This window comes from Danaus plexippus, chromosome 6, assembly GCF_018135715.1.
Source record: "Danaus plexippus chromosome 6, MEX_DaPlex, whole genome shotgun sequence".
Lineage (NCBI taxonomy): Eukaryota > Metazoa > Arthropoda > Insecta > Lepidoptera > Nymphalidae > Danaus > Danaus plexippus.
In genome coordinates this window covers 4,876,124-4,902,879 of record NC_083540.1, presented here as the reverse complement: position 1 = coordinate 4,902,879, position 26,756 = coordinate 4,876,124, and the positions used below count along the sequence as shown (strand labels likewise).

General features: G+C 30.6%; 3 protein-coding genes across 8 annotated transcripts in view; 2 read left to right on the top strand and 1 right to left on the bottom strand.

Annotated features, from left to right (window-relative positions):
- Positions 1–7,804, bottom strand: part of LOC116778765 (protein grainyhead) — a 71,994-nt gene extending 64,190 nt beyond the window's left edge. For 2 of the 5 annotated variants that reach the window (XM_061529676.1, XM_061529678.1), the window contains exons 1-2: positions 7,478–7,645; positions 5,466–6,160 (exon numbers count right to left, since the gene is read on the bottom strand). In XM_061529676.1, the coding sequence (XP_061385660.1) occupies positions 5,466–6,160; positions 7,478–7,540 (758 nt within the window). In that variant the 5' untranslated portion in view covers positions 7,541–7,645. Of the gene's footprint in view, positions 1–5,465; positions 6,161–7,477; positions 7,646–7,690 lie in introns of those variants that run through there. The other 3 variants (XM_061529679.1, XM_061529677.1, XM_061529680.1) reach the window with 3 other exon arrangements.
- Positions 7,805–18,648: 10,844 nt separating this feature from the next.
- LOC116779128 (probable elongation factor 1-delta) lies at positions 18,649–21,080 on the top strand. Of its 2 annotated transcripts, XM_032673306.2 has the most exons (7): positions 18,649–18,788; positions 19,143–19,235; positions 19,317–19,409; positions 19,553–19,744; positions 20,076–20,217; positions 20,617–20,858; positions 20,967–21,080. In XM_032673306.2, exons 2-7 carry the CDS (start codon positions 19,149–19,151, stop codon positions 21,003–21,005), a joined length of 795 nt encoding a protein of 264 aa, XP_032529197.2. In that variant the 5' UTR covers positions 18,649–18,788; positions 19,143–19,148; the 3' UTR covers positions 21,006–21,080. The 2 variants fall into 2 exon arrangements, with proteins under 2 accessions (XP_032529197.2, XP_061385898.1); XM_061529914.1 differs by lacking the exon at positions 19,317–19,409 and having other exon boundaries at positions 18,717–18,788.
- A 1,003-nt stretch (positions 21,081–22,083) lies between these two features.
- On the top strand, positions 22,084–24,003 carry LOC116779143 (cytoplasmic tRNA 2-thiolation protein 2). Its single transcript, XM_032673324.2, has 4 exons — positions 22,084–22,570; positions 22,686–23,035; positions 23,113–23,385; positions 23,495–24,003. Exons 1-4 carry the CDS (start codon positions 22,297–22,299, stop codon positions 23,732–23,734), a joined length of 1,137 nt encoding a protein of 378 aa, XP_032529215.2. The 5' UTR covers positions 22,084–22,296; the 3' UTR covers positions 23,735–24,003.
- The last annotated feature ends 2,753 nt before the right edge of the window (positions 24,004–26,756 follow it).

Sequence of the window (26,756 nt, the reverse complement as noted above, 5' to 3'; positions counted from 1 at the left end):
CGAAATTTGAAATTCAAATTATGATGCGGTCATTCCGAGCTGGAGTCACAAAAAAAAAACACGAAACAACGGCTAATATTGCTTAATCGTTAAGAAACTGATTTTTTTCCAAAGAGTCGATGTAAATCTCTCACGTGTTATCTTACTTTTACATACTTTGTAATCAATTTATTAATATGGCGGTATATTAAATTAATGATCGAATAAATGCTGTCACAAAAGATAATGTTAATGGTCCCTACACGTCTGTAGTCCAACGTAAAGTTTTTTAAATATAAAGTCGATAAATACTGCCAACAGCCAATAGGTGAGATTAAAAATATATAAGGTCGGAATTATACAAAATGGTGCTAATGTACAACCATATATTATCAATAATATTATTAAAATGTCGGCCGGTATAACGAATCGACTTCATATAATCTTACATTCATATACTTATATGGCAGAGCTAGCCTTGTTGACGGCTGTACCTCTCAGTCGCACAGATCACCTTTCTGTTTTCCGTCTTTATCTTACTAATAAGCCGCACACACACACACACACCCACTCACTGTGTGTATATGTGTGTATGTATATATAAGATGTCAATGCGATCAATAAACAGTTTCTCCGATTTTGCGATTCAATGATTTCAGATATCTATCTATGCAAATTCGTTAATGATTTTGAAACATTACAGTGCATTAGTAAAGAAAATAGTTTCTACAATTAAATTATCCACTTAGATGTTAATTATATTAGGAATTATATTAAATTGAAATTATAGAGTGCTTATTAAAATATACGATTCAAATTCAAATTAACGTTTAATAAAATGTATTAGTATAACAAAATTCGGCTTCTGGTTCGTTCACTGCATCGCATACCGAGCCATTAAAGAATAAGGAAGAGAATCTTTAAGGTTGAGATTAAAAAAATATGTGTATATAAAACTCTTTGTTTTATTACACAGATAATAGATAATTGTGGAGTTGGATTTTATCACTTACAATATTCGAGGATGTTATTGTTCTATTGTCTGTGGTGTTTACAATCTGCTTGAAACTGTGAACTTGTGTTTTTTAAGCTATTGTAAAAAATATACATGTAAATAAAATCCGCATAGAACTTAATTGACTTATTAAAAATGTTAATTTAATGGTATGATAAATTGCTTTTTTATATACGAATTAATCGAAACATGATGCAGTGTTTGTGAACCGAGGCGATGACTCGCATCTTGAAATAAAGAACTGAGCAATAAAAGAATCGAACTTGTATACTCTAATATATGTATATTTGATTACTTAAAATTACATATAAAATAATAATGTATTGCGAATATAACATAAAAGTGTATTTTTCATCAGAGTCGCCCACAAAGGAATCCCCGAACACATTAACGTTGCATCATGTGGTATGGCTATGAATAATTAATAATGTATTAAAATAATCCAATCCAATTTCAGCTTTATTTTTACTAACATAGATTGTTTTTTCAATCGAAACCTCCACGACGGTATTCAGTTAAGGATTATTCCTTACAAACCCGTACTTAAATATGAGATAATAAAAGCCTATAATAGATTTGTGTGTACATTTGTGGTTGCCGTTAAGACATCTGCTTACACAATTAAATACTCCTTACGGTGTACATTTTACTTCATATAAAGTATTAGAATTAATATTTATTATATTACATTACGTCTTAAATCTAGATCTATAGAAATCTGGAAATATTATATGTAATAATAACCAAACTGTAACAAATTTGTATATGTATGTAAATAATATATTATGTTATTTCTTGAAATCCCCAGTGGCCAGCAACCTAATATCTGTATATCAGAACTCAAAGCCAATTTTTGTTATGATGAAAACAAAAGATTTAAACATAAGATCCACGCTATTCTTGTGTCTTGAAGAAATTTTATCCCCCGTCGAGATTTCTGTCGGACGCTGCCGCTTCGTTGCCTACAATACGTTTGTGTGTATGTGTACGTGTGTGTGTACTTGTGTTTGTGTGCTTGTATTGCGTGTGTGTGTGGCTATCTACAACCTTCTTGTGATGGGAAGTGAACCCTTTACGCGGGGGAAACGGTTTTTTATTTGCACTCGGACAGCGGCATCAGGTAGAAAGGATGATCGTTAATTTTTAAAGGACACACTGAACTTTATGTTTACTCATACGGTCACTAGTCGAACGAGACATTGTAAATATCTAAATATTTTATATATTTTTTTATATCGTGTTGCGTTTATTATGGTTTACTGCAGGCTTTTGTCTGCTATCAGTGAAAATAAAGTGTCTGGAACCGCAAGGAGTCGAGAGCTCGTTGATGTCTTTTGTTAATAACTTTTAACGCCCGCTGCTTTCACAAGTTTACTGACCCCTTTTCGATCGCAAATATGGTACTTCAAAATTAATTATTACTATACCTCACAATTAAAATTACAACCTCCAATGAAAAGTGACTCTAAAGATACCAATCAGAGAAGTAAAATTTGTCTGTATGGAAAAAAATCTGTAACTGTTTTGATTTCCAAAAAAAAAGCGGTTTACCGACAAAATAATTACATTAAATAACGATCCGGGCGAGAACCCAAGCCCGAGCCCATCTCAAGGGATCGCCGCATCGAGTGCGAGGCAATAAAATAAGACGATAGTGGGGTGGGGGCTGTCGACTCGACCACCGCCCTAAGTCACAGTGGCTAGCGATAACTCACAACAAACTACAACATCCAACGCACTCGTCGAATTCAACATTCAAAAACGCTAAGCTCTTATATCGTGTTCGTTAGTTTTCGTTCGACAAAAAGTGATCATTAGAGTGTGTGAGGCGCGGCGGGTGAGACGCTCCGCAGCCTCCCGACCGATACAGTCCGCTTTTTATCACTCGCCTACCAATCCATATCGAGACTATTATATTTTTTTTATTTAACCTTATCATTAATGCTGTATAATGACAGACGGATGCCAATTATGACTTCACTCATAGAGCTCTAGATTCTAATTCGTCCTTCTTATTTTCACAACTATATTTCGATTAAACAATCTTTAAGAATCAGTCAGTCAGTCTCACTCACACACTCAGTATTGCATTGTAATAAAAGTTTACAAACACACTGAATATTTTCCATAAAATATTTTTTTTCATTAATTTATGACCAAAATATAATAAAATGTAAGAGAGAGTTTCAAAATCGTTAATAAGTCAGTGGTAGACGTGTCTGTTAACATCTACGTTATAATTAATAACCGACATGAATGTTTGACACGACCACGTAAATGGTCATCTCACTGGTGCGACCAAAGATGTGAATTATATTAACAAAGGAATCGCGGTTTTTTAATAACTTTAATCACATATACATATTACTGTTTATTAAATCACTTGCGTTTGTATAACTGCACCTGTATATATATTATATATACATATATGTATATATGGTTTAAGAACATAACATTTGTAATAAAAAAATCCTATTCTTAGTAGTAATTATATGGTATCTGTGGCTTCAAACCGACAGCTTATATTAGGAAATCAAATTTATTATATAGAAACTTCACATATATATATTCTTCACACATATGTATATGTCTTATAAACACATAGTTGTAATTTAAAATAATCAAAATTATTCACAAAATAAAAGCTTTTATGTTTTTTGATATCTGATCACAACTTTTCATCCTTAACCAACTGACATTTAACAATATCAATACACAACATTTGAATTAGAGCACAATGTTTTATGAAACTGTTGATGAATTAATCAAAATGTTTTCTATAAATAAATTGTGATCTCAACATTTCAATGTATAAAACTTGTGGTAATAATTCAGTGTGAATAGCAACAGACATTGTGTATTTAGTTTGCGTGTCCGGTGACTGAGATTAACTTTGTATTATGAATGAGAAGCACGTGGCGTGTTAGCACGGATTACGTTTTGTGGCTTTTAACAATATTACTCACATATATTTTACTATAAACTATACCTTAATCTATATATTAATTATTATTTTTGACATAGCCAAGTTCTTAGAATATTCCTTCAGGATTGTTCCAACACATTTTATTAGATACAATTAAATGTAATATATTGATATTATTATTACTATAAAAAAAACTACAAATAATATAATCTTCCATTTGAGTTATAACTATTTAATTACGAAAAAAAACAATATTCGAATGAATTTGGAGATGTGATCACAAGTCATTAGCATGTTGTCTAAGAAATGTTTATTACGAAATTGATGTTATATTTTTAGTTTTTATATCAATATGTTATTTTATATATATAAAAAACGTATACACGTTAATGTCACATCTTATGTTTCACAAAATAAATTTTAGCCATTTTAATATTGTGGGATTTTCCTCGTATTCAAATACGTCATTTTTAATCGCTATCTATGTAGTAACAGATGCCAATCAAGCCACGGTATTTTAATAACTATTTTATCGCTATCATATTAAAAAATATATATTTTTTTAAATTTGTGTAATTAAATAACATTCTGAACCTTAACGACAAATACATAAGGTATAGAACTATAAGAAAATCAATATGGGAATATAAAATTTATTAAGATATAGATTTCAAGATACGTTACAATGCTTTCAAATCAAATATATTATAAAAAGAACGTAAGATATTTACAGCTGCAGTGTAGCGTCAATAGTATTTGGATGGTTGGACGCGTTGTAACATCGATACGTTGGGATGGTTGAACGCGGAGTGCGGACGGCAAGTTCAAGGTGAGCACGTCTACACCCACACGCGCCGCTCCCAGCCTGACCGTTACCATCGCAGACCACTCTCCAAACATACCACTCACATCCACAAACACTCATCTGTTACCACTCAAATAGGTACCAGGTAAAGAACAATCCCAATCGTAATTAAAACGACTAGGAACTATGATGAAATCGACGGCCCCCACAATACGGTTCTTTAATACGTTTTAACGATTCAAAGTAAAAAAGTATATATAATAAGTCACATCATCCGATATATTAGAATATTTTAATATAACTCTGCTGATGTATACACAATTCATATGTTAATATAGTTTTACATTTTCCTTAAACTTAATGATATTATTAATTCAAAAATTTTTATTTGACATGCCTCATTTATAAGAGGCCATAAAATATATTGGATAGAATCTTGATATAGAATTATATCTATAAATTCATCGTCTTACCTTTGTAATACTTATTGATCCCATATATTTTTTGTTTTTGTAATAAATTTGGAAATATGACAGTTTGAATTTTTGTTTCGTATATGAGCATTAATGGAGGATATTATTAAAATATTATTTTAGTCAGCTGATTCTTCTCTAAATATCAATTTTAAATATTTTTTTTCAAACATTTATGTATATATGTAAAAATGAGTTTGCATTTTGAATAGATTTCCTTACAAATTACTATACTGCGGCTAGTATTTAAAAAATCGTTCCATTTACCTTGGTATTGTGATGACTTGTCCATGTTCATCAGCAAGGACGAGCACCGTTCCTTGTCCCGGGGCGCCCACAACTACGGAGACGCCACCGTCAACCAATTGTCCTGCTCCACTCACCAACTGACCATCCTCCAGTTGGCCGCTTATCATCTCAACCCTCTTCTGGTCCGGGGTTGTTGTATATATCACCGTTTCCTTATCATCCTCGTAGATTAAATCGATGGGTGTTTTTTCATCAATAGATTCCATGCCCTGGTCGTAGACGTCGGGCTGGACGGCCACCTTGTTATCGGGTGCGTAAGCTGCCAACTCGTGAGGTGAGTGGCGGTAGGAGTGTGCTTCAGGATATCCATCGTCAGAGTCCATTTCCACCTTGTGCGGGTAGTAATCGTGCGCGGGCTGGACGGGCGTCATGGTGGCGAGCACGGCGTGCGCGGGCGCGGGTGAGCGGGGCGCGGAGGGGGGTGTTGCGACCCCCCGCGGGGTGCGCGAGCGCTCCTCGCAAGCGGTCACCGGTTGGGGCGACGCGGACATCTCACCCCGTTGCTCTGATGCCCCGTTTTCAGGTGGGCGGAGGCGCCACTCGAGAGCGCCCCGCAAGACACTTAAATGCCCCAACTCTGAATGCTGAAATATACATCGCTTATGATCTTCCTGGTTTTGTTCGTTCGCATAGTTTCCTTCGTATTCCAGCATCTGGCGTGCTCATTTCAGATTAGATTTTTTATTAAGAGACGATATTTGAAAGTTTTGTTATAGATAACACATATGATTGATAAAAACTATCATAATTGCACATTCAACAAGTAAACATACACGGAAGATGAAAATATTGAAGTGTTGTTGGTGAATTATAGCCCTTGTACATAATATTTATATTTTCTAAACACGTTTTATTTGCTTATCATAGCAGATAACAAAGCATGGAACAGCTGATCCGAGTCCAGTTAGAACAGAACAAGTATCAAGTGGCACCTGATTGGCGAGAAGTGGCCGAACTTGTTCAAGAACTGCACTGGCTTGAGCGTGAGCGCACAGATACCCCAACCAACGGTACAAACTGGATACACTTTGTTAAGCACACGTGCTTGTCCAACTTGTCCAACATTTGTTTACTTCAAAATATCAATTAATAGACGGTTCATGTGTATCCTGTTTGATAACATGATAATACGAACCATTTAGAAACAAATGCAGGAACCTAAGTAAAAACTTAAAATGTTTAGTGGTTGGATCAATTAAGATTTTTTGAACCACAAAAACCGGCTCGAACAGAATTTCCAGTTGGACGAAAAATCTGTGACATTAATGTGACATCAAGATAATTACAATTTTACAGACTCTTCAGACACTTCCCAAAAATTCAGATTTTTTTTACAATTATCAATAATCCGAAGCTATTATAGCAGTAACAGTATTACCGAGAACCAAGATGTTGTAAGAACAATATCCAGCTTTGAATAAAATGTTATCTTTTTTTATAGGATATTAAACATTGAGATAAAATTTATATATTCTTGCAACCAGAGGACAGTGAAATATATAAAGAAACATATATGTATGTCGATGCATTTGATGTTAGAAGTCATTAAAGCTTTTAGAGGGAGAAGGCTTGCGAAAGTTTTTATCCTCCTAAGAGAAGAAAAATAAAATGATGGAAATGAAAAGACCGTGCAGCGAAGCTGAGATGTCGGAGTGTACACTCGCACACATTGACATGAAAAGCTCGCCGAACATCGACACAACAAGAAATAAACGCACGTAATTTACTCACACAGAAACGATTCGAGTCGTGTGTTATCTGTGGGTATTCACACACAATAAAGGTTCTGTTAATTCACTATCATACTACATAAACTTCGAAATGAATCGTTCACGGAGAACAAAGGATAACCGACATCGCTGAAAAATATAACTCAGATCGTATTTAGCATAACGAATCAATCAAGGCAGATGTGTTATCTGTAACATCACTTCCAAATTGCACAATATAAAACGAGCACGTCATAGCACTGGTGTTAAGGTCGGGGGCGGCTGCGACACGGCGCGAGCGTCCTGGCGCAGGCCGTCACGCATGCGCGTCAAACTAGTCTCGTGACGTCACGGCCCGCCCGGCGATATTACAAAACCGGCCAGGCAGCTCGGGCGAGCACGCCAACAAGCGGCGCGGCGCAGTGACGAACGCGCTGTCGGCCGACCCCGACGCGCCACTGGGATGTCACATACCGTGGGCGGCGTCACGACGCTGGCGACGCGGACGCGGGCGCGGGCGCGGGGACACGAGCACGCGGCGAGCGGCGCTACGGAGCGCGGGCGCAGGTGCTCTGAGCGCAACAGCCTCCGCGCGCCGGCGCCGCCGCCCGCCGCGCCTCCCCGCACCGCCCGCGCCTCGCTCTCGCACCAAAACGACGAATTTATCTTCCGTGCACGCTGGCCCTCCTACCCGAGGACGTTGCCCAGGGTGCCGAAGCGTCCTCGACCAAAAACTTTACATATCGTGTCTGATGAATCGATTCGATTTAGATTACTTACTGATATTGGACGTTTTTAATGTAATGAAGCCTTTTTGTTATAATTTTTTTATAAAGAGTATAAAATTCATACGAGTATGTGTTATGGCTGGAGCCACTGACCATATAAGTATGTCTTAAATATTGCCCGCGGCACCGCCCCGGGCTACAAATATTGCCGCAACTTGCAGTTAACTCCTTTGCGACATAATACGTCTTATAATCACCATTTCCAAATGTCAATTTAGCGCCTTATACTACTTTTGTTATTAACGAATTAATTTTAAACAAAACCGTTTATTTGAGTGCGTATTCTTTTCTTCTGAAACATAGTGACACCATGTTGAAGTGAATGTGAACGCAAAATATGTACCATAAGCGTTATACTTTCTACATATATATGTAGCAGAAAGTTCTTTTATTTTTGTCCTTAACTATTTTACTGTTTCATTAATACAATTGAGCAGTATTTCTCTATTTAGCAAAAACAAGTTTGAAGAATAATAAAATTGTGGACTTAAATGCACACAGTCAAAAGATGCACACATATACAAATACAATGTAATAATAATAGACTAAACCAAGAAAAAAAGCAATTGTTATTATTCTCAACTAAAGGTGTAATTTGAAGGAGGGTGTCATGTCAGAATGTTTGTAATTACAATCATATAATATTATGTAAGAATTTATGTGTTCCTTAAAAAAATTACGAAATCCTCATTATGAGATTTTTTCCTCCCCGAGCTAAAACTCTCCGATACTTAATTAAACCAGGCAAGTACATGGAATCTGGGACGAAATCCACTTAAAAATACATGAACATTTTTAAGAAGGAGCCGTTTTAATGGCGCTATAAGAAGAAATAAAATAAATTAAGACAAATGATATTTCTTAAACACTATAGTACCTAGTGTTGTCTACATTGGAGACAAACATAAGTAAATATTATTGTATGCAAGTCTGTTAAAAACAGGTTTTATATTATCTAATTTTATTTTATTAACATAAAACTTCATTAAACACTCATAAAAAGGGGTTATGTTTAAAGGAAAAATTAATCCAGAGGTTTGGGTTGTGGCAAAAGGATTTGAAACCACACCTTTCTTTTCTAATGATTAATATTCAAAAAAATCTTTTACCAACATAATAAATTCCGTCAGACAGAAAAAGGTATGACCAATGTTTTCAAATATGTTGTTGTGCCTTTGTGCAGCCATCTAGAAGGATATAATGAGAAAGCAATCCATATTTCTCAAGTATAAAAACAATAAGGATCAAACGTCGAGTAATCAAATTATATAAAGACTACAGATAATCAAACATTTCTAAATAACATATATACATAATAATGAAAAATAAATACAGCCAAATCATCAAACAGCAATATATCTAATATAATTATAATAAAAAAAAAACTTTTTACAACAGTACAAAACAATTATAAATAGTGAACAAGTACGAACTATTATCAATAATTAAAGAAAGAAACGTGCGTGACAAATTAACTTAAACAAAGGAATTAACGAATTGAAATATACAGACGGTGTTTGTTATAGTAAAGATTCAAGTTACATAGTCTTTTAACGAGGTACTTTATTTTTAGTTTTTCCTTTTCTAAATTTCATTTAAACTTACAAGTCATAAATATTTTATCAGTTTTCATATGAATGCAACTTAAGTTCAAGTCATTTTTGATCTAGGCCGTACCAAAGACATGTAAAACTGGAAAAACTTAATCCTCCTTCTGGCGGGAGCAATAATAAGCAAAATAAAAAAAGACATTGTATCGTGAAAGGACCATAAAGAAAATGCAAAGTTTTTTTTTAATATACAGTATTTTTTTACCAAACCGTTCACAAAACAAAAGAAAAAGAAAGCTTACTTTCGTTTTAATCTGATACCTATGTCCTTACCAGAGTTGTCTCGTTGAATGTTCGCTTCAGTGCATGCATACAAGAAATTATCTGATGAGCCTTTATTGCTTCATAGTGACTTGCTGTTTGATGATTAATTAAAAAATTTTTTTTTATTGATTTTTATTTATTACAATAGTTTTGAAACAAGATATCCTAAACCCTATCTTAAACATAATATATTGTCACACTAACACACTCTGAGTAAGAATCTTATTATAACAAATAATTCCTCTAATTTATAAAGTTTATAATTTCAAAACTTATTTTAAATTCCTAATTTTAATCGAAATTCATCGAATGTGAAAAAGTAAAGACATAAAATTACTTTTAAATTAATATAAAATTAATTATATATGACCCAAAAATAGGCCTCAAATAATTTATTTATTACATTTTTGTTACAAAAACTTTTCTTTTTTAGTAATATCGAAACAGTAGTAGTGCCTTAATTTAAATTTTGTATGTCTAAATAAAGAATACGTTATGAATGTTTTCATAAACACCAATTATTTCGTTTTTTGTAGGTCGATTTTCGTAACTCCATTACATGCAAATGAATACTTTCGAATTGATCCAATTAAAATTTTAAATAAAAGCACTCATTAGTTAACTCAAATAAAGATTCCAAGTTCCAATGAAAAAATTATAAAGCAAGAATCTTTACGTTCTAAAGGTTCTCGAGAAGTTTATTGTCGCCTTGTATATCAAGAACACGAGTGAAAATGCGACATGTACTATAAAATTAAACAATACCCGTGTTGGACATAAAAGATGATAATGTCTAAAGAACATGACTCCTAACGAATTAATAAAATAAATAATGGAGCTAGACCGTAACTTGACTAGAACCACAAACTATTAACTTATTGACAATAATAAAAACAAACTTACTGTTGACGCTTCACATTAATTGGTTTTTGAGCATTGGCACCTTCATTGGCCCTAGGTTTGCGTTATATGTAGAAGAATGTAGTGTTTTCTCTTATAAACAAAGTACAGTGTGGAATGATTACACTTAGTGATTTATGCCTAGACAATTGAAGCATAAACCTTTATGTTAGACAAAATTACGACGTGAGTTTGAGCTTATGACGTGTTTGTTTTGTTAGAAGTCCTAAAGTAAATATTTGAAATAAATATTAGCCATTGCCTATTATTTTCAATCCATTCAATCTTTTTGTTGTGTTAAATAATATATAATATGATTGGATATTCTTTATTAAATAATTATTGTCAGTATCAATTAAGGCAGTACAATTATTGGATGTGTAAGTACATATTTGGTATGATTATTGTAATTATAATATTATTATTATTTATTAAAAGGACAAAAAATAAAAAATAAAAAAAAACTAATAACAAGTGCCACTCAACTTAAGTAATATAATATTTGGCATCAAAGCGACGTACTTGCTCCTAACGGCTTTTACCCCCTATTACTCATATGTATTTATATATATATAATAATATACATACAAACCATTTTTCACGCCATATGACATAAGCAATAAGTTCACGTTAACTAAAAAATATTAAAAATACCAGTGTGTATTAAGAACATAATTTTTCAACACAGAAAAGGAATACTTTTGAGTTTGTAGGAAAATTAAATTTTTAATTTTATAGGCTTATTACATTTATTATGAAATCTTGAAATAAAGAAAATATAATGAAAGAAATAGATGAAGAATTAAAGAAAGAAAGAAATATTTTATTATATGTTTATTGTTTACGCTGTAATAATTTCTTAAACATTAAAAAAATTGTGCTTCATTATCTTGCTTAAAAACCTTAATACCATGTAAAACACTTATGACTAAATGAAACTACAGCTACTGGCTGAAATTATCTTCTGGCTGGCATCAAACGGAGGCACTGAAACATATTTACTTCCTATCACACAGGGTCTCGGTTACTTGATTGGTATTTTGTTTCCATCAGAAGGACAGCGCGAAGAATCGGCTGTCTTCCAAACATGTCTTCCATTTAAAAGCCAGGGTCGTCACTATAAAAGTATTATTTTTTAAGATTTTTTCTGTTCATCCAATCACCTAACGCGGAACACAATTTATTAGTGTTTATAGTTATTCTATCTAGTTTGGTTTTGAGTAATATTCTGTCTTTGTTTTATAATAGTTGGATGCAGTTCGAAAAGAAGTTTACGACAACATAATTTTTTTAATAATGGCAATTAAATAACTGCAATCTTCATGTTTTCCTTTTGCAATTTTGTAATACAACTGGCATCTAAAACAGTTGGTAATATATATGACAGGAAAAAGTATTGAAAAACAAGTATTATTAGTAAAAAGACAAGTTCTTGAACCTATAAAAGCCATGTCCATAAATAACTACTTGGAATTTAATCTATTCAAAATACAACAAAATAAAAGGTTTTTTTTTAGTTAGAAATTGAGATAAACAATACTTTAACCAAAAAATAATTATAAAAGATTATTCAAAATATATTAAGTTGCATACGACTTTATTTACATACTCAATAAACAAAAATACTTAACGAATTCTTGATGTCATTTGCTTAGTATTTTTTTTAATCCTGAAATCAGCCTTATAAGAGACCTAGAAAACAAATGTTAAACTAGTTTTTTATAACTGTACCGTTCCAATATCCCATAAAAATATTCTCACATTTCAGGTATAATTAATTTATTTGCCTTTTTTATATATATAATTATTTAAAGTTTTTGAAGACAGAAAAATCTAGATAGATGTATCTAAAAAATATTGATTAGAATTTACTATGCATTATTTTATTTCATTTACATGTGACCTATAAAAACATTCAAATTATTCATAATTTCGAAGTAAATCATTTCTATACACCATCTTAACCTAATAGATAATTTCTACACGAAAAACTGTTGGCCATTAAAAATAACTACTTAATTTAATTAATACTTTTAATTACTATTATTTTGATGTAATGAGGCGTGTATTATGTTAGGTAGAGTCACTAGTTATTTATGATTTTTTCACTTTTTAATGTTATAGCACTCAGTACATTTTTATTTTTTTTTGTAAGAATTGCATATCACGAGAGATTTTGAATAGCTTTTAAGCGTATCTTTTCAAACAGTATAATGTAAATTTTGGTTTATACTTGCTCTGTGTGTAGTGAGACAATGTAAACTAGTATTAATGGTACTTATTGGTCTTTTTCATAGTCACAGACCTCGAGACTGGAGTGGTCAATATTTGCTCACTTCGAGTCATTATAGCTTATAGGAAAAATAATTGTACAATAAATTCATTATAAGAAATAGAAGAAAATAAGTAAATGACAACAACAATAGCTGTAAATATCAAAACATATGTAGATAGGAAAAATATTTAGTTGAAAGTTGACTTAAAATTATAAAAGTACTAATGAACTTATTATATTACAATTTCTAACTTAACTACCGCTATATTGGTTATTAGTATTTAGAAACCCTCTGTTTATTTATTGCATTTATTTTTCAAAACTGTGATTATTAGTTTTCATTCTATATTTTCTAAACGTATTCTCTCTACGGGTATTAAAAAGAAATTAACATGGTTCTTAAAAAAAAATCTTGTGTTTGAAATTATGATTGGCAGACCGAACTTAAAAGCTTCTTGACCAACGTTTGACTCATAAGCCAACAATGTATCCGCAAATTAATGAAAAGGCGAACATAAAAGTATGTTGCTTCAAAGTAATATAATTAAAATAGGAATTAATATTAATACGAGTACTGCGTCAGTTTAATATATGACATTTGTTTTCATGTTCTTATAATAAAATTCCTATTTTGTAACTATATATTTTTGTTTTAATATTTAACCGTATTACGAAATCTATTTTGTTCTGGCCCGTCGTACTAAACCTCAGCCTCTAGTATGTGGTTAGTTAGTTAGTTAGTTTTCCACAACGGTTATGTTTTTGATGGTAGAAACGCTTAATTTCCTAAAAATAAAAAGTTATAGAAACTTTAAAGGCAACGAATATAATTTTTTTTCCAGTAAGATTTGCCTACCGTATCTGTAAAAGATTTTTCTCAGTTTCATTCCGATAGGAATATGTATTATTTATTCAATTCAGGGTATTTTTCATAAATATCTTTTTTTTTCAACTATTAATACGTAACACTTTAACTTAAATTTTTATTCCATTTATATTGAAATTATACGTCAGTTTACGTTAGATAATAATTATATCGGAACTCTGAACCTTATATATATTGAAATGAAAGTCATTATATCGGCATAACTAAAGAATTTATTGGCATAAAAAAAAAAAAAACAAATAAAAAATATGTAGATTATTCCTATAGATTGCCTGGAAATTAAGTTAAACTTAACTGCTGATTTATGAGGAATGAAACGTAAAAAGATGTGGAAAAAAGACAGAAAATAAAAAAAAGCCTAACATCATGTGTTAAGATTTATTTTACAACGCTCTTTAATTCGTAGTAGAGTCTTTCATGACTCATCTGCTGCATATCAGTTTCATCCTGACAACCGATCCGATAACTAATCGGAAATATCAACGTAGAAATACATTGTAAACAGGAGATGAGGGCTAAAATTTTAACGGTTATTCATTAAACAGATTTCTTATAAAAGATTTACAAATAGAAGTTCGCAACAAATAACATAGAGCTACGATTAAGTTAAAGCCAGCTATGATGTCCTCGCTTCAAGGAAACAGAGGTTAAACATTGTAGTATTATACTTTAATTAGTAATAATTTCCATTCAAATATTTTGGAGGTAATCATGGAATTGATTGACCACAATTTTTAATTACTTTGAAATGTTCTTTTCGTCCAGACGGACGAAGGATTAGTTTCCAAATGCTTAAGTTTCTCAATTTTGTTTCGTTTTCCATGACGCACATAGAATGAATACATCTTGGTAAAGTGTCTTATATTCTGGAATTGTAGTTCAGACATGAGATTAGATATTACTCATGACTAGATAGCCGGTGTTGAAATATTCCTAAGCAACTTTTTATTTGAATATTTTTTTTTGTTCTGTAGCTTCCACAATTTGTGTTGATATTGTGCATTATTTTTATTAGGTATCAATTATTGAATTAAGAAGAGTTTCTATGGACATTAACAAAGTGCTGTATATTTGTTTGTTAAATGTTTGACAATTCAAAGTAAGTTTATTCACCTACACCAATAACCATTATCTTACCTATCTTTTTGTAAAAGAACCGAAACGCTAGGATTATATAGATATAAAATAATAATAAAAAAATACGTTGTATATGAAGAACTTAGTTTCCTTTAAACCCTTATCTTGATTGGTTTGTCATTAACCTATTATATTTATTGAAATAAGCTTCACGATATTTATTAATATAGGAGATAACTCATAACAGCGCAAATGGGTGGCTTCTAATAGTTCTTACTATGCTGACAAGGGATCTTGGTCTTGTCTTTTGGTCAGTGGAGCATGTTTTATATGCTGCAGCATTTCCTATAGACATTTAGCGTCACTAATGTTTGTTAGCATATTGGTGGTATAATTTGCCACTAATAAAGATATACTGAGACAGGTACTCTTAATTACAGATTATCTGTAGATTAAATCAGAATTCCTAATGAAAATAAATAAATAATGTTAAAATCAGAGTGATATATTTACAGATATCCCTAAAGCTTTGATGTGTCACGTAAACAAGCGCATCAACAGGCAATAGATAATAATTAATCTTTGATAAGTCCGGTGACTGAATGCAACGTATTGTTTTTGTTTTCACTTTTTAGTGTTTTACCTAAGATCTATTCATTTCAATTCTAACTGTTAGTGGTATATTTACTTGCACTTTGATTCAACTTTAATTTTTATTTCTAAAAACTTTTATAGCTTGGCATCTGGTCAAAGTTTTGCCTCGCTATAAATCGATTGTTTTTAAAAAGTATTATATGCAGAAAAGTCACTTATCCACTCAAACTTATTTTTACTAAAATTTTATATATAATGGATATTTTTACTTTTATTTTGGGTGAGTATAATATATACACCTGTCTATAATATACATAATGTTAATAATACACGCCTTACCATGGTTGCGTCACGGATGTATAACCTAATGTCGCTGGAAAATCAAAGTTGTTAATCGGACAGCTTTAAATATTACCGTTATGTAAAACTTAATCAATTTATTTGCGATTTTATTTATGATTGGCATAAACAACTAAAAGTCAACAAACATAGAAGACAAGCCTTTTCATTTTTCTATTAACAACTTTAATATTACTTACTTATTTTAATAAAGTCCAAAGATTTGAACCATCTCATCAAATAAGCCTGATTAAAACTATATCAGTACTACTTCTTAACTTGACAATCTTCTTGAAATTATAATTACATTCAAACGTCCATCAGTTTTTTAAAATTTCAAAATAATAGTAACCAAATTAAAATCTTTTTAAACAAGACAGACATAATAGAATGCAAGTATTTATAACAGGATAAAATAATAACTCGAAAAACACTTACGAAAGAAGGCTATATTTCGAAAAAGCTTAGATTATTCCAGGTGAGCCTCTACAGCCACTTTCTCTTAGTCGGAGCTTATTGGACCTAAAAAGTCAATTAAATTAAGGCCACATATAACATATCTGTTCTCTGAGCTGGATATAACAGCTCTCAAAAAAATCTATTTTTTTTTTTTAAACGAGTATTATAAAAAGTGTTTCATTCATAGTAATATTATTTTTTTATTCAACTTAAGCATTTTTAAAAATCAGTGCAAAGTATGAATAAACGAAGAATGAAGATAGCTATATAAATAGAGAATGTGATATATGAAAATATTTGTACTTTTAAAACTACACAATTATATTTTTTTGTAAATACCAATTATGTTATATAAAATCAATACAAGTTTACAATCAAGACCGAAATCAAATAATAACACGCAAAGGTTAAGGGATAAGGGACACTGAGGCTCAGAATATAGAGAACATGGCAAGCAGATTGAGATACATCTATTGGTTGCTGAAAAGAAGGTCGTAAACTTCTTGCGTCTAGACAACATTCTTAAATAAATTAGTAGCTGTTCCTTATTCTGTGTAGATAAGATTAATTGAAGATTTACTAATACATAGGCAGGTCACGGGAAAGACTTTATGTGAAAGAAAACTATGGACACTTTAAAATAATTATTTAATTGGTATATATTTAAAGTTGAATCGTTGAGATCAAAGTTTACTAAGATGATGGTAAATTTATCTCTAATTTATTGTACCAATAACGTGGGTTTTTCATAAAGAGTATTGTGCTGGAATTTAATCTGAGTTAAAAGGTGATATACCTTTTAAGTTAAAGGATATATAGTTTCTCATGAGAAAAGACAAATTTCTGGAAAACTTCACTGCCTAGCCTTTGGGACCTCATAGAATGGGACTATGGGACTTAGAGAACCACTGAATATTAAAAAAACCGTCATCAAGGCCAAAAAAATCGTTGTTATTACATTATCATCAGGAGGTACAGTTATATTCGGTAATACCACTAGCATTCCAAAGAAGTTTACATAAATTTTGATATGTAATTCTAAATCTAGAGCTTAAAGCAAAAGTCCATCCAGACAAATACATACTGCTAGTTTATACAGCTAGTGATCTACAAAAAAAAGAGTCTATGAACTGAGTCTATGGAGGATGTTCTGATTCAGAAACGGAAGACAGAGTTATGCCTTTAAAATACGCATCAAGTACTCTGTTTCAGCGAAAGTCATTCGAATGACACAGTTCAATATGATTGTACTGTTTGTTGTAACCAGGCAACCTGTAGCAATCTGGGTAAATTATATCCCTACTTAGCACTAGGACTTACAGACAGTTCTTAAGAGATGTTTTACAGCTTTAGAAAAGATTAATACTATCGAGATAGGTTGATATGAATTAGGACCACATAGATTTTTATAAGATTAAAAGTGGAGTAGGAAATAAAAAAAATACCAATTTGAAATTATAAATTATTATTCCATATTTCAGAATCATTTCCAAATTCATAAAAAATAGTTAATTAATAAAAAGCAATGAATTTAGTATTCTTGTTAGGTCTACTAAACAGCAATGAAAAATGCCACGTTTTCCTGGTGTAAAATATTTGAGACGTTGGGGCACAGTGAAGTTGTGATAAAAAAGAAGAAAAGTCCTTATGAGCAGCAGACACTTAAAGACGTAAAATTAACGACAGTAAATATACTGTGGAGGGAGCAAACTTTTCGGGAAGACATTAAATGTATTATGAAAAAATATATGAATATTCATATATCAAATACCTATGACCTAACTTAATGTTGTTTCGGAAAGCTTATTTTTCTTTTCTAAAATACATCCGTATAATTCGTACGTAACTGTTTTTGTAGACTAAACATATTTTTCTAGACAAAGCCACTTTCAGTTTTCTTTAATTTTATTCCGGTAAATAATAATTTTAAGTGTTTTTTTTCTTTACTAAAATATTTTCAAGAACTAATTTTCAGTTAAATGATCTTCAGCACCATCACGTCACAATGCAAACTACTGTAATTCAGAATGAGTTTGACTCGTACGCCTACTTCTGCTTATATATTATTAATAGCTAGTAAAATTTACAAAGTTTCTAGCGTTTTACTAGCCTTATTTTTATTTATGCTTTAGTAGGGTATTTGAATTTTTAAAATAAAATAAAATTCTATATTTATTACTCTGGTTGCTGAGTTTGAAGAGTATACAGACTATAAATATATTTTAATTCAAACGTCATCCAACTTGTTGTCTACGTGTAATTGAAGTATGTGTTCTTTGAATACGATATTTCGTTCTTTATTCTCATTGGCTCGCCGTGGACATATATACCTAGTTTAATTCTATAAATTAAAGTTTGAAAAACGGACAAGAGTAACTTTGTTAGTATAAAACTTTTAAGAATTTTTCGTATATCCTATTAAAATTATATGCCTTCTATGCTTCCATTTCATGTTTTATAATTCGAAATTTTTAGCGGCATCTTAAAAATAGTATTTTTACAAATTCCTAACCTAAATATTTTTGAGTTTTAGGTTATCACAGAAAAAAATTGTTAGTTCTCAATTCTTTACAAAATCTGTATATATGAACCAACAACACCATCATATACTTGAAAGTTCTTTATCAAAAGTTTTGTGTATAAAAAAGTTCAATTTAAATTTATACACAACTTAATTTTTAGAAAGTCACAAACAAACCAAATAAATTGCTTAAAGCGAAATTTTATTTCTCAGATAAAAATGTCTGCCTTAGTACACGAAAAAGTTTGGCTCGATAAAACCGCTTATAATGATGCCGAAAGAAACTACTACGAATCACTATCAAAAGTAAGTAATGTACTATTTAGTTGCATGTACAAAACAGTTAGGTGAATTAAAATTTCTGTACTATTTATTTCTTTTAATTAGGGAAAAATTCCCTCCATTGGTGTTGGGGCTACATCATCTTTGGCCAGTGAGGTAGCTAAAGCTAGACAGCATATCAAAAACTCACTGGAATGTGTAAGTTTTCTGTTTCTTGAATATTATTATATCAAAAACTTGGTGTCTACTTTGTGTATATATTTTATATTATCTGATGATAAACCTGTTGACCCTAACACTAGTGAATACACTCCCTTATTTTGTGCTTAATAATATTTCAGATGGACAATGTTGCTTCATTAAGTGGAGTACCAAATACTGAAATTAACAACAAACTTAACTCTTTGGAGAAAGAGAACTCGGACCTCAAAAAAGCAATTGATGATCTCCGCAAATTGGTTATTAGTCTACAAGCACGAGTCGAATCATTGGAAGCGTCTGAACCCAGTGTATCCAAATCTGCAGCTCCTAAGGTTTGTGTTGTTTACTTTTAACATAAAAATTATTAAAGCTTAAGCAAAATACATATGTTTTAAAGGAAATTAGATCTACTAATAAATTTCTCTAAAAATTCGATGTTATCACTGAGATCATCATATAGATATTGATAACACCAGGTAAAGAAATAGAGTAGTGTCGTAAATTATTAATTTATGACCCACAAAATAGTATACTTTTAAAGGGATTCTTAAAAACACTAGTCTAGTAAATGTTAATTGTATAAGTAACTTTTCACTGCTTCATTGTTTGTTGCAACTAAAAATTATTATTATAACGACTATGAAATCTTGTATATTCTAATAGGCTGCAGCACCTGCCCCAGCCCCTGCTGAGGACTCAGATGATGGAGTAGATTTGTTTGGATCTGATGATGAAGAGGAAAGTGCTGAAGCTGCAAAACTAAGAGAGGAGCGGCTAGCGGCGTATAATGCAAAGAAATCCAAAAGTATGTTTATATGCCTTTCATCATTACAATTTTTATTCAATATAGAATATCAACTCAATTGAATAATAAAATTCCTTAGATACATTTCCGGAATACAGATAAACATCTCATCTACTCAATCTCCATTGAAATTATAATAAAAGATGTTTCTTCACCTTACTCACAAGACTAAAATGTTATAACTATAGTACCTACTTAAAAAAGATACCAAATTCGTTATTTAATAAAACAACTCTCATTTAACTAAGTTTAAAATCAATTGCTTACTAGACTTACTTACTTACTTACTCACTATTCCAAAGAAATGTTATTGTTATTGTATCTATGACTGGACATTGCCATGAAATTGCCAGTAATTGAATTAATTATGTAGTAATTATTTTACTTTTAACTTTTTAGAACCAGTCCTCATTGCAAAGTCCAACATTATACTTGATGTAAAGCCTTGGGACGATGAAACAGACATGAAAGCTATGGAAGATGCTGTCAGAACAATCAGCATTGATGGTCTATTGTGGGGTGCTGCAAAACTAGTACCATTAGCTTTTGGTATTCACAAGTTGCAAATATCCTGCGTTGTTGAAGATGACAAGGTGTCAATCGATTGGCTGACTGAAGAAATTGAAAAATTGGAGGACTTTGTAAGTGTAAATGCAATGTTAGGATTGCATTTTTATCTTGAATATATTTTGACAGCAGATTTTACTTAATGTCTTTGTGTTAATATTAAATTGTTTTTTCTTATACAGGTTCAAAGTGTTGATATTGCTGCCTTCAACAAAGTTTAAACAAGCAAAGGCTACATTCATAAAGACTCATGTTCAATACAGGTTTTTGTCATTAATTAAATATATAACTTTTAATTGTTGTCTTTAATTAAAAACTATTTGATTTAAATTAAATTTTAAATGCATTAAAATCACAATACTTATAGCAATTGTAAACCATCACCAGCAATAACTTAATGTTTCTTTAAACTGTGCAAACAAGTTCTAAAAGTGTATGTGAGAAGTTATAAAATAATTAAGATTTATATAAGCACAAAATTCTTTAAATTTTTCAGTTCCTGGAGGAATTTAAATATTTGTGTTACTTTGAACCTAATTTATATAAGATTTGTATAAACAAAATATAGTAGATGATACATCAAAATATGCTGGTTAAAATAAGTCACATTTGCACCTCTCGAGTTATGATGTAGCATGATGTTAATTCAATATCCAAAACTTAGTTTAGGATGTGGTCAAAAAGTGCTGCTGCTGAAGGAGGTCCTTATATCTAATTATATTATCACTATGATAAGCAAACTATGACATGGGTAAATGGTCTTAATTACTCTACTTCGATTTATATTCTACAACCTACAGTTTTAATATTTCATCTGAGATAAATAAATAATATTAGGACGAAATAGGTCAAAATAATTTCATTATTTGGCATCCTTAAATACTATCAGATGAATGGTTATTTTGCTTATTCCCATAGTTGTAGCTTCACTGATACCATTAAGGTAAAAAAATATATTAAAAAATCTATTACAGAAGTTTAAAAAACATCAACATGAAATTAAATACAATTATGTTTATAGCTAGACGTGCTCTTCGTTAAAAATTACTATTTGAATTTTTATTTTCATTATTGGTTATGTTAGGGGTATTGTAAATTTTACTTATAATACCTTGTTAATGACAAAGTTTTAGAACTTTACAAGGAAATAACTGCTGTTGAACAAATGTTTTAAAGCGAATCAAAGTAAAAAGTTATAGAAAGAACTAGATGAAACTTGTAAAAGTTTTTTTTAATACGAAACCTTTTTTTTTATTTATGTAGCAACACTCTAAACCTTTAAAAACTGAAATATTGTATTAACCATCAACTCTCTGTCAAAATGTCATACTAATTTTTAAACTTTTTATTTTAGTTAAATGTTAAAGGCTGCCAAAGCATAATTTAACATTTTTGACATTAACTCACAATTAGGATTTACGTGAAAAATAAATAAAAATTTCAAATACATATACTTACATACACGTTACAACCTAACCTACTAACAAAGACAGCCCTAATATATAAATAAAAATGAAGGACAAAGTTTGTAGGAAATGTAATGGTCCTGGTACTGTATTCGTAAGAAAAGAATATTGTTACTGTAATGATTGTTTTATAACTAACACTAATCACAAATTCCGAGCATGCATTGGTAAAAATAAAAAACTAACCTCAAATGAAAAGGTCCTCGTTTGTTTATCTGGAGGAAAAAGCTCAACAGTTTTATTGGATCTGATTTACAATGGAATTAACCTAGACAGCCATAAAAAACTTAGGATAGTGCCATTTTTCGTTCACATAACAGGCAAGTATTTGAGAAGTATATGACATTTTTTCCTATTAAACAACGGTTAAAATACATTAATACTTCCATAATATGAATTCCAATGTAAATTTCATTGTGTTATTTTAATTTATAGGAATAAAAAAAGAAAGTGAATCGAAAAAAACCACCGACATGATTATAGATCAATGCCAAAAATACAATTTTGATCTATATGTGGTTAATATTCAGGAATATAAATCTAATGAAGACATCAGTTACTGTACAAACTCTTTCTCCCCAGCAACTTTGGCAGCGAAAAATTTAAATTTCACAACAACAACTGGTCAAGATGTACTGACTAAAATTAAACACAATCTTTTTATTAGAATATCTAAACAACTAGGTTGCCGATTTGTATTGACTGCTGAAACCACTACACTATTGGCAATGAAATTATTATCTAGTATTGTCATTGGAAGAGGATCACAAGTCGAAAACGATATTGTAATTATTAAATTCACAATATGATAATAATTTATGCTAAAAATTTGTGTTAATTTAATATAATTTTATCTTAATAGGGTTTTGCTGATAATCGAGATGGTAATGTTGAGATTTTAAGATCTATGAGAGACATCACCAATGAGGAAATAGACATTTATCTTAACATAAAGCAAATGTGTGTTGATCCTAAGGATAGTGATCAGGAAATTAGTTTGCAAGCAGCTATTAGAGATTTTGTTTTGGATCTGCAAGAAAATTATCCATCTACGATTTCAACAGTCTGTAAAACTGCTGACAAGCTTGGCTCTGTAAATGGGAAAAATAATATAAAAAAATGTCATGTCTGCCAAGTAAGTGTTAGTCTTGTATATTTGATAGATCAAAAGATAAGAGAACTACATAGTCCTATTATTTTTTTATGAATGGTATTGGTTTTCATAAAATTTTTACTTTTTCCAGAGTACAATTAATTTTAAAGACTCTAAGTTGACAGCTGTCGAAGCCACTATATTTTCAAGAATAGTATCCAGTGAAAAGAGTCCTGAAAGTGCTTCAGACCTCCCATTCAATACTAAAGACAACACAATGTTTCCTTATATTTTTGATAGATTTTGTTATTGCTGTAGTAGAAATTATTTAGAAACAAAAGGGTCTGATCTGAACATGTTTTTGTCACAGAAAATTGAAAAGGAATCATAACTTCATCTCTTTCTATTATAACATATAGAGTTAAACTTACTACTGAATTACATTTATAAACGAACTAACTATTATGGGTATCTAACAAACTAGACTGTGATAGATTAAGAGACAAATGTATGTTATAAGTAAACAGATTGTAAGTCAGTTTTTAAACATTGTAATGTGTGATTTTTACATATGCTATCTATCAACCATCACATATATTACTTGTGTATGTGATGATTGATAGATAATGTTTTGAATAAAATCAAATCAATGAAGTCAAATCTTGTTTTTTTTAACAAGAAATGTGACAGTCTTTTCTTCATGTCACTTGATCCTTTATCCTTTCGAATTAAATGTAACAAAATTTTTAATTTAATAATATTGTGCTTCTAAATTTTTGTATGTACTCAGGTTTTATCTAATTGCACATAATTTTGTAAGGATAGAGTAATTTGTCTCTTGATTATTTATTCAAATGAGTATTTTTTCACAACTTAATAAAATAATATATTCACTATATTTTATAATATAGCATACACGTCGTCTCACAACAAGGGCAACGATAGTCAATAACTTTCTATCTTCGCCTTTTTCAATAATAAGAGGTGCCATAAAGCTAACTGTATATATTCTTTTCTTATTATTTTATCTCCCAAAATGATGCCAACATAACATACGATTTTTTAAATTGATCAATGATCAAGGTATCGTTTCTTTGTATACAAACAGCTCGAGACGAAATTCGTGTCCATACCATTGTGGTAGTTTTATGTTTCAGAACTAAGTAAATGTTTGCCATTATCAGTTTTAATATATTCTATATAATTAAAAGTATAAAACAAAGGAAATAACCTGTTTTCTATAAGTAATTACATGTATTATTCGCCAATAAAAATATTAGTATTTTATTACAGACCTAGTTTACAACCTTTAGCTTTTAAAGGATCTACCTACATATCTTTTCACGATGCATGGACTATGCAAATATAGAGGTTTTTGGGCACTTTCTTGGTATTCGGCGACTCCTTTTGCAGATTATTTGCAGTTTCCTGATGGAGTAGCTGTTACTCTACATACAATAGGATAAATCACGCACCTATACCTACATAAAGTGACGAAGTTAATAGTCTTATTGATTAATATTAACCGAAATAAAATTATCTTAAATAGACAACGGTTCAACACTATATTTTTGAATTATTTATATTTTCATTTACATGAACAGTTTTTATTTTCATGCTAAGAAAATGTAGCGCGTAAACATCCTTGTTTATTATATCTTGTTAATGTTACGTTATTTAAAAAATATTGTGTTTAGTTTTTAATTGTTAAGAATAATGTAATATATCCTTTTTTAACGCATGACAAGAAAATTTCAGAATGTAATTAACAGTTTCTTGTGTAATGTTAAAAAAATCTTCTTTACATTTGTCATTTTGTACTTTCTTAGTCAGATGTTCCATGTTTAATTCTGGAGAATATTCATATTTATTTCACAAATGTGCATAAAAAATATAAATTCTAAAAACTGATAATTTTCGTATTCCAGGAGCGAAAAAAATTCTTTTGATCGGACTCAAAACTCATAAAAGTTCAGTCCAAGAGGTTTTACTAGCTATCCAATAACGAAATTAAAAATGGAGTTAGTTTTTATGCTGCGCTTATATAAGGAAGAACAAATGGTTAACAAAAAATATTACATCAACTTTAAAACTTAGTTGCTAGAGGGTTGTCAAAATGTAACTTTGCGATGTATATATGTTTCTTTACAGCTAAGTAAGTAAGTTAACAAGTTTTCGACACTGATCTAGGGAGATAGCTATATAATGTTTATATATTTTATAGTAAACATTAACAACAGCTAGCCGAACAAATGTTAAGAGTTGTGTATGATGTGCATAAAGACGTTTTTTTTAAAGTATCGCTAACAGTACACATACATTTTTCGTTTTGCCTAGTCAATTTCATTTTTTCTACAAATTAATTTATATTTTTTAATGTTTATTAGTCGCCTGTCCACTTTTCTCCTGTACCACATTTATGTACCTATCTAATATTTCAGTCTTATCTGTAGCTATGACCCTCACTTTTTACGGGAACTTTTTATTTACACTATACTAAATAATATATTATTTGGTTTCATAACTGAATAAACCTTTTTCTTTATATATGACGCGAAGAGCTTTTGACTTGACTAATATTTTTTTCCGTCGCCTTGACATCTTCAGTTCAGATATCAAAACGTCTACAATCTCATCTCATTATATATTTGAGAATAATGTATTGCTTAATGTCGAAGTTTTCATATTTGGCCTTGTAAAAAGGAAATCATTTGGATTCCCTTTTTGCAATTGAGAGGTTTCACTTTATTAATGAGCACTTACCGCTTGTTGTGGGTGCTTTCTCTAATAAGTCAGACTACTTTTGTGTTCATTAAATTTGAATTATCCTGGTTTCTATCCAGATAAATCAGTTAGACACCATTAAACTAGTAATAAATATCGAAAATGCTTTTAAAATTAAAAGTAATGTTTAAAAACAATAATTTTTAATAAAAACCGTTAGAACCAAGGAACTGATAACTTTATAAATTAATCCTTAATAGAAAAGAGATTAAGATGTTGCGCACTCGCTTAAAAAATAAGACGAAATTATAACCAAAAATAGATTGCTGCATCATAACTTATATATAGCCAGGCCCTTTCTGCCAGGTTACTTTTAAGACATTTTTTACCTAAACAATTGAGTGTCAAATATCAACCGATATATAATTACTATTTTCTTCTTTTCTTGTCAATTTAAAATAAATATAATACTTAGTTTCACCATAAAGTGTTAGTTTATATTTAATCTTAAGTACTTATTTAAATATAGACCGCATAGAAATATCATTTTAAATAAGTTATGGTATTGTAATGGCGACCAAAATCCGACATCTAGTGGAGACAGACAAAGCATTATTATGTCTGACTCATTACATATTAATTTATGCTAGTGTTACTATCATTTAAAGAAGATAACTATTGGAGTCGTT